Source organism: Hippocampus comes, unplaced genomic scaffold (assembly GCF_001891065.2).
Source record: "Hippocampus comes isolate QL1 unplaced genomic scaffold, H_comes_QL1_v1.1 scaffold118, whole genome shotgun sequence".
Classification (NCBI taxonomy): Eukaryota; Metazoa; Chordata; class Actinopteri; order Syngnathiformes; family Syngnathidae; genus Hippocampus; species Hippocampus comes.
In genome coordinates this window covers 1,726,323-1,735,403 of record NW_017805461.1, presented here as the reverse complement: position 1 = coordinate 1,735,403, position 9,081 = coordinate 1,726,323, and the positions used below count along the sequence as shown (strand labels likewise).

The 9,081-nt window shown below is 40.7% G+C and overlaps 1 protein-coding gene across 5 annotated transcripts in view; it reads left to right on the top strand.

The window, feature by feature from the left end:
* Positions 1-9,081, top strand: part of LOC109518771 (amyloid beta A4 precursor protein-binding family B member 2-like) — a 44,968-nt gene that overhangs the window by 28,211 nt on the left and 7,676 nt on the right. For 4 of the 5 annotated variants that reach the window (XM_019874826.1, XM_019874825.1, XM_019874828.1 and 1 more), the window contains 2 exons: positions 3,720-3,725; positions 8,434-8,548. In XM_019874826.1, the coding sequence (XP_019730385.1) occupies positions 3,720-3,725; positions 8,434-8,548 (121 nt within the window). The remainder of the gene's footprint in view (positions 1-3,719; positions 3,726-8,433; positions 8,549-9,081) is intronic. The other variant, XM_019874827.1, reaches the window with a different exon arrangement.

Here is a 9,081-nt window from a genome sequence, read left to right as displayed (position 1 = left end):
CGGTGGGGGTGGGGGGGGGGGGTGAGACATTTAGGACAACCTCTGCTTCATTTGCTCATAATGGGCATTAGTGCATTACCTGGATCAGCAAGCCCTGTGGTTTCCAAGAGGATATAATCAAACTTGCCCTTCTTCTGCATCAAGTTCTCGATGGCTTTGAGACCATTGTCCCTGAAAATGGGGAAAAAAACGAAAATGTAATGAAAAATGATAGAAAGAGCCCAAGTTGGACAGTATATAATATAATCGTGACTGAATGCATTAATCATTTAATGCAGAACGTCAATAACTTGCACAGCATCTCGTCACTGGACATACTTGACAGAGCAGCAGAGGCAGCCGTTCCTCAGCTCTAGCCACTCTTCGTAAAGTTCCCCCGCATAGCTCACGGCTAGGGACTTCTCAAGTGCGCTCCCTGTAAGCAAGTTGTCCATTTTAACGCTTTATCGCTCAATACACCTAACACCATTTATTATACTTATTTGTCACTGTTTTTATATATATACACCATTTATTATATATATATATATATATATATATATATATATATATACTTTCTGTATTTGTTGTTTGTTCACCCACATATTTGTGACTTGTGCATTCACTTATCCACCTACTGGCTGTTTTTTGTGCTCAGGTCAAAATAATGAAAGTACTTGTGGCATCTTGGTGCCAAGGAACTATGTCAAAGTTGAGGAGCATAAAAAAGGAAAAAAAAATTTAAATTGGTGTGTCATCGTGTGTCATATTCATGCCAATGACCTATGTTGAAGTGATTTGAGGAACTTCATCTAACCATCATCACGTAGCATCCTAAAACAATTAAAAACATTTAGATTTTTGGTGCAAGTTGCTCATGGTGTAGTGGTGTATTTGCCGGACTTATATGGGAGCAGCATGGGATAGGTTCCTACTCACTGACAGTGTGGATGTGGGTGTCAGCGGTCCTTTGTCTCTCTATATGCCCTGCGACTGACTGGCGACCAATTCAGGGAGGTAGTGCCCGAAGTCAGTCGGGGTAGGCTCCAGCAACTCCGAAGCGGTGTTGAAAATGGATGGATGGATATTTTTGGTGGGAAACTTTTCTTCGTTATGCACTGAAAAACTCACTTTAAAAGCTTTGCTTTGGTGTCATCTTGTGACATCTACAGGCAATTACAAACTGTTTTGAGTGAGTGTCGTGCCTTTCCAAGATGTTATATTAACTCTCCACCAAGTGTCATTCTCTTATAGAGGACTTGAAACTGACACAACTCCGAGGGAATTCAAGGCAATTGTAAAAGACAGAGAAATAATTTCAATCTCATTTTGTGACTGCGCCCTGCAATCATGTAATCCCATTCTACTTTTTCTGTGTCTTGTGTTTCTGCTTTAACCATTTTGATTTTGTGCTATTTTGGGCAGGTTACTCTTGGAAATTACTTTTTAAATCTCAATCATTGTTTTTTTTACCCAGTTAAAAAAAGAATATTGATTGATTAACTGATACAGCCTCACTTTTAAACTCCCGATTCCTGATCACCGACCTTTAGCGCTTCCATTCATTGACTCCAGATTAAATCACTTAGTAATGGATCACTCTTTCTATCCACTGAGCACCTGTGGCATTAGCTGACAACACAACTCCCACCACGAACATCCTCGATAGCGCTATTTGCCATTTAAACCATGAAACTGTATATTATACCACTAAATAATATACACACTCACCGACCACAGCATTAGGCCCACTCACATAATGTAATGAGATCGAGTGTAAAAGCTCTTATGAGCGAGCGTCCAATTGCACTATATCACCGTGAGCGTTTCAATTGATGAAAAAACAAAGCTGCAAAATCCTGAGAATTTTCACAGACTTTCCATGAATGTACAGGGAATTTGAGAATTTACGGGAATACACTGCCTGTGCCTCGACTGAATACACCAAAATCACGTTAGATCACCCGCGCTGCCACATAGACCTCCTTTTGCCCATCAAATATTTGGTGTACTTTTTAAAACCAAATTTGCAGATGTGCCGGGGGGGCGAGGCAGAAGCGCCCAGTAAGGTATTGCCTGTTTCTAAACACGCCAAACTAAATCATTACCCTTGCACGAAAATGACGATGCGCCTGCTTTTATGCTGACCGCGGACTACATTCTGTCACCAAATTATCAGGCGCATTGGGAGCGAGGTCGTTTCATGTGCTGGCCCACCCAAATGAGCGCACCATGACTCCAAACACGCGAGGCAAGAATTCAGCTGACACAAAAATGAAGTTTTGCCCGTTTTTACGCTGAATGTACGGCCAAGCAGCAACACTCGAGTTCATACTCTGAAGTTGCTTTCTGCAAATCTCACACACACATGCTCAATGAATCATAAGTCACATAAACCTCTTTTTCGTTAATGGATGCTACAGCTTCTTGTTGCTTTCAAGCTTATTGTTGTCGACGTGCGCACATTTCAGCATGATGTCTTTGATCCACTGGTGAAAAGGACACTTTGATTCGCTCCTCTTTCATCTATAACTGCTTCAGACAACAAAGTGTATGCAGGAAAGTAGTTAAGATTGCACGATTGTCTGTGTCTAATGTGTTGTCTTGTATTATTTTGTCATTTTATGTTAACTTTTCTTTTGATGGCGGCACGGGCACCCGCAGCGGCTCCTCTTGTTGTGTGTTGTGAGAGGGAAGAAATTTCATCTGTGCTGCACATACAGCACATTTGACAATAAAATTGTACTTGACTTGACTTGACTTGACTTGATAAATCGCCCACTGTTCTGTATTTAGTCTGTCAAGCTTTTGTGTTGTTCCTGGTAGTAGTTTCCTTTTGTTTGTTTGGCAATTCTCTATTGCATACATTATACTGTCAATATTATTGAAACACTCATGTTTGATAATCTTATGCTTTGAACGTTGTGGGGCCATTGACAGCTGGGAAAGGCTTCAGAATGCCCGTGATGCAGCAGCAATAAGTGGTTCACAAAATGGATGAATGGATGGAACTTTGTGGGGAGCAGTTTGGGCAAGGCCTTTTTGCGTTCTATCGTGACTGTGCTCTAGTGCACAAAACAATGTCTATCAACCTCTGACCTCACGCATTTGCTCTGGATGAATGGACAGAAATTCCCAGTTAATGTACTCCAACATCCTGTGGAAAGTCTTCAAAAAGAAGTGCAAGCTGATATATCTCCAAAGGGAAGAAACAAATCGCGGCTGCCATTTTTAACATCCTGTGGAATGGGCAAGTTTCCCAATACTTTTGTCCACACACGGTGGTACCTTGGCTTATGAGTGACGAGTAAATTATTTGCTTTGTTTTGTGAGCAAAAATTTCAATCATGAAAAAATTAAAAGTCAAAGGACTACTGTATTGTAGTTTTTCATTTTCTTCATGGAGGAGAGGAGCTTCTTTTTTTGGAATGAAAACAAGTGATGTGATGTGACAATCGAAAGGAACAATTAGACTGACGGTTTATATGATTTGTATGTGACACTGGAAACGAAGAACAGTGAGCATGTCAACTGACAATATTTACACACATTCGCATCATGTCGATCTTTGACTGAATTTATTAACGTTTCTTCTTTCCCTGTGCTCTTGTTTCCCCTTTCCTTTCATCCTCATTTTGTACTTGCATTCTTACCTTCTTCATTCTTGCTTTTTTTTCATCTTTTCAAACTCTTATAATGCATCCTCTCATCATCCTCTCCACCTGCTTCCCGGGAACCAGAGAAAGGTAATTTTAACTTTGTTTCATACTCCAGTGATTGTGCTTCTCCATTTTTGTCATAACCATGGAGTGGCAATTTGGCATAGAGAACATATTTGTGGATTTCTGTTTTTTTTGGGGGGGTGGGGGGGCAGGGTTTTTTAACAAATAATTTTGATCGGGATGTATTGATCCCTCTTTTTTCAGACCGATTACAAGTACTGACATTTGGGTGCTCGACAATGCCAAATACCGATACTTGATAATGCCATTATGTTATGCGATGGTGAGGTAGTTTTATTTTAGACAAACCTGTTTTGGGCATGGCATATGTTTCACTCAAATTTAACATATTTTACAATAACTTATCATTGCAACATGACAATCCTAACAGAATTAATCCTATACGACTAAACAAAACAAACAAAACAAAAAGAGTGATTACAACTGTGATCAGTGTGTTTTAACTATTCCAGTACATATTTTAATTTGCTTAGGAGTTCCTATCATATTTCTGTACAGGAAGAGATCAACACATTCACTTTCATTTACAAAGTGTACCTGAACGCACCTCATGCGGCTGTTTCCAGACGGCAAGTACAAACACGACTGGTGGCTGCACTGAACAGCAAACTAACATGAATTACTTGGCAAAAGGGTGATATGAAACAACATAAAAAACAAGCAGGTTACAATGAGAGAGCTGCTTTGAGTCATCTGCAACACAGTTTCATCCGCACAACACACAAACGACTGCAAATTAGGTCCATGTGGAAAAAGTCTGTTTTTAAGCTACTGCCCGGAAGGTATATGTCGGGCTGCTTATGTGGTATCGTCGCAGACAGTATCGGTTCATTTTTTTATGAGTATAGTAAATGAATAGTACACCGATGCTGCATTGACGCGATTGCTCATTTCACGGCTGTGAGTGTAGCAACAACGATTGAACGTTTAAAAACTAGCTGCTATCCAACGCGGCCACGGTTGAGGTCCTGTCAAGAAATTAATGCTTTTTGGTTTCTTTGCGAGTTCTCCTCCCCACGAGAGACAAGAGTGAAGTCACAAACCAACCATTTGTAGTGGAAGCGGAAAGGTGGCTCATTCGCCTCATTGGCACACCACTCAAACGTTCCAGCGGCTGCATCCACACCTCACACACGCCACATCGCACTTTCTCCTTTGGCCACAGGCGTGGAGCATTATCGACCCGTCGTGTGTGAGCACAATTAAGCAGCAACATATCCTGGATAATGGACTCATAAACACAAAAGCTTCTTGTGATGAATACTGGCTGGGGTTGATGATGTGGGAAATGCATTGGGTGATTTTTGAACATAAGATTTCTTTTGTATTTGACAATGATGGAAATGGAGTCCAAGTATGTTAATTTATGATGTCGCTGATGTATTTTCCACACAGTACAGCGCCCCCCAAACTATTTTTTTTTGTTTTGTTTTGTTTTGTTTTTTTTGCGAAACTTTGTTTCAGGTGAAGACATTTTTAGATGGACAGCATCGAAACTATACTTGTTAAGATGGGTGTGGTTGTAATTTGTGGGAGTCCTGTGCATGTTTCAAACCAGCTGGGCTCACCTTTTCTTCCATCGCACAGTGTGTTATAAGTAAGGGGATCACAGGCTGACTCCAAAAATGAAGCATTTCTATGTTCACTGTTTCTACTTAATTGTGCTTTTATTGTGTTTAAGGATAGACTCGCACATTTTGAGTGACTGTGCTACCCATCTCATTTTTTTGTCCCAATATTTCCTCACTCTTCTAGCATAGTACAGCAATATGCTGTATTGTGAGTGCTCCCGCAGTGTCTTAAAGCGACACAAGAGTCATGATGCCGGTGCGTGTTGTAATATGATTAAGGTTCTCATTATCACATAGTTGCCGCATGCATGTTTTTGGACATAGTATTGATGATAAAGATGGCACTTTACCTCACGCCACTGCCCTCGTTCCTCACCGCCAGTTCTGTGGTCCCACTGGTCTGAATATTTTAAGACTGGAATAGCCAAAGCCAATCAGGTTGATCGCTATTCTCACCCACCACCAGCTTATTTTCATATTGTCGATGTTGCCTTCAATGTTTGTTGTAGTCCGGTGACAGCAGCATCCGAGCCAGTTGAACGTCCTGTAAATTGACCGATTGGAAGATGAGATGCCAAGAAGACATTAATGGTTAGTTGATTGCAAGAGTTAGATATTGAGCGGAGTAGTGACTTCTACCTCTGGATACCACCGCATGGCCTCTCCATTTACCTTTGTTTCAGCCTTTGTTGGAAAACAAGACATCTTCCATGGTAAACATCTGCTTCCGTTTTTTTTTTTTTGTTTGTTTGTTTGTTTTGCAGATTTTGTCACTCATTAGTGAGGAGAATTTGTCACTTTTCTCCTGCGTATGTACGTGTTTGGTTGGGTTTATTGTGCCACATAACATGAATATTATGTCATTCCTGACCTAATTACGTCATTCCTTTCTCACTTTGCAGCAGTTCACGTTTCTTCAGTTGCACCGTGACAAAAAAAAGGGATAGGAACCGAGCCCTGCTGAAAAAAAATCAGCCAATAACGCCAGTCCCAAAAGGTTTATAATTGCCTAAAGGTTCCATAAGTCGATGTCAAAGGGCTATTTTTCTTTTAGATCGTGCTTTGGAAGTGCCTGCCCTCATCTCATAGTTCAGGGGGAGGGAAACCGGAGTTCCCCCTCGAGAGCCATATCCTGCCTGTTTCAGATTCCTCCCTACTGCGACACACCTGATTCAAACGATCAGCTCATCAGCAAGCTCTGTAGAGGCCTAAAACGGTCATGGCCCCAAAGCCCGACTTTAATTTAGATAAATATTTTGAACCATCTTGTGGCATCTCCGGTTCTTTCAGAAAGCACAAAAACAGTGACTAGGAGGACAGACTCCCCCCCACCCCCCAAAAAAAAATCCACAAAATAAATACTGTAGGAAAATTCAGGAGTAGTACAACGGCGGTGGAATTTTACACATTTGTTGTCACTTTTCCTCTTTCCACACCTTAAATTTATGGGGCTTTACAAAAATAGCTCATTTGCCTCTCAGGAATTCCAGCCGCCGGAGGGTATCACAAGTAAATCAAACAAACAGAAGCTGTTTTTTCAGTTGCTGAAGGCGCAAAAGCATCTCCGGTGAAGGTATTTGAAGCCTTTTTTTTTAGCTGCAAAGGAGTTTTATCCTGAGGAGGAAATGCAGAATAGCATTCTTTTCTGAATTACTACTAAAATGCATTACTTTCCAATTTTACATGATAAGGCCTCTTTGCTGTTGCTGTTGTTGTTGTCATTGTTGAATAACCCCCAACTGGGTCCCAAAGCGGCTCCTAAAGCCGCAGCGACTCGGGTACCTGCAAACCCAGTTGTCAGCTGTTGACTGGGAACTGTCCGTAGCCCCAAGACACGCCCAACACCGCTTGGGGGTCATTCCCGAGTTGTACTGCTGTTGCAAAATTGTGTAGTTGTACCGTCTTACATTGTTGGCAACACTATCTTGAGTAATCAATTTTCACGTGTCCCTTGATTAGTGAAGAGAACGAAATTTTCGGTTGTTGTCATAGTCATGAAACACACTAAAGTAATAATTAATTCTGAATCAAGTTTTGGGGCTTTTAAGAAGTTGTTAAGTTGGATTTAACAAGGAGGCAGCAGAAGAATAGGGTCACGTACACACACTCTTACAAAGTCTTGATGGGATAGATTTAAAATGGGGATTTTAACAGGGCCAGGAATTGAAATTGGTATGAAAGATATAGGCTGAGCAAATCGCAAAGAGAAAATGTGGAATATAAATTGGCCATTAATCCAAATATTGGCACAAAGCTGAACGCCCTCGAGGTGAAGCGTTTCATCTCAATATGCATTAATGTCCCAAAGGAGCTCGACAAGAAGTAATACTTGCAGGCAAGAGGGGGAGGCAACAGTCACCAGACTGCCGTTCAAATGAGAAGCAATCATGCTAAGAGGTCATTTCCTCTAAAAAAAAATAAAATAAAATAAATCCCAAACCTCTCCTTTCAACCTGCATTGGTGTTTATTTCTTTCCTTCTCTTTATGCCCTCTTTGCTCTGCTGTTAACTTCATTCTGTTCTTAAGTTGTCGCCACGGACAAGATAAATGGAACAATCTGCAGGCTAATAAATGAGACTTTCAGACATTAAATGCCCTTGTACAACGTCCTCTTTTCTCTAATAATATTTTCATTAAGGATCTTTGAAAAAATGTATTGTATTCAACATTTATTTAAATATTTTTGAATTTTGTCTTTATAGTTTGTTCTAAAATATTTCTTGAGATAACAAAAACTTTCATGTACAATCCCATTGAATTGAGTCATTGAAGTTTTTTTTTTTTTTTTTTTTTTTACATACATTTACCTATATTTAAGCGCACAGTGCTAATGTTCAAACGGTACATAATGTTATAGTAGCTTATGATCTTCAGTATACATTTTTGGTATAAAATCTCTGCCTCCACTACTGTACCTTAATGTTGTTCATTGTGTGGTACTTAAAGAGGCAAGTATAAATTTTGAGGTGGTGTAAAAAGTTTGAAAACCATTCATCTAGAACAAGTAATAATATTAGTAAGTTTTGATGTGACTTACTGGTCGCCATCCAGCAACAAGGATAACCATTGTCAAGCACTGATGATGTCATGGCTAGGCAGTGCGATGATGTGTGATAATCCGTGTTTTGTGTGTCTTCAGAGACTTTGCCTACGTGGCAAGGGACAAAAACACGCGGGTGCTCAAGTGTCACGTGTTCCGATGTGATACGCCCGCCGCAGCCATCGCCACAAGTCTTCACGAAATCTGCTCCAAGGTGGGTGCCATTCCCAGTCCAACCTCTATCTTTAGGAGTGGCGCTGTCAAACTTTCACACCGTGGTGGCTGTTAAAATGAGCGGCTTAACCACTGTAATGTATGACTTCCACGAGGAACCGGCGTGTGTAAGGTCAACAACAGATCTGCAACTACAGATCTTCTCCATTAAGCCCCTACCCCATTGAGCTCTTTTTTTAGAACACCAAAAATAACAGCCAAGATGAGTACCTATGCACAGGAGCTCTTCTTGGAAGGAGTGTGGCACAAATTTGGCCAACCATACTCATATATTCAGGTTATGTTCTAAATTGGCCATGTTCTAGAAAGATGTTTTTGATGCTCTTAAAATTATTTTCAAACAGAATATTATTCCACAAATCCAGGTAATAGCATCATTGGGAATGACAGCGAAGGGTATAGGCAGAGAAGCAAAATATCTGCTCAACATACTACTCACGGCAGCATTAAAATGTGTGACTATCAAGTGGCTGAGGCCAGAAATTCCCCCGCCCCCACTCCTCCTCAATTCTT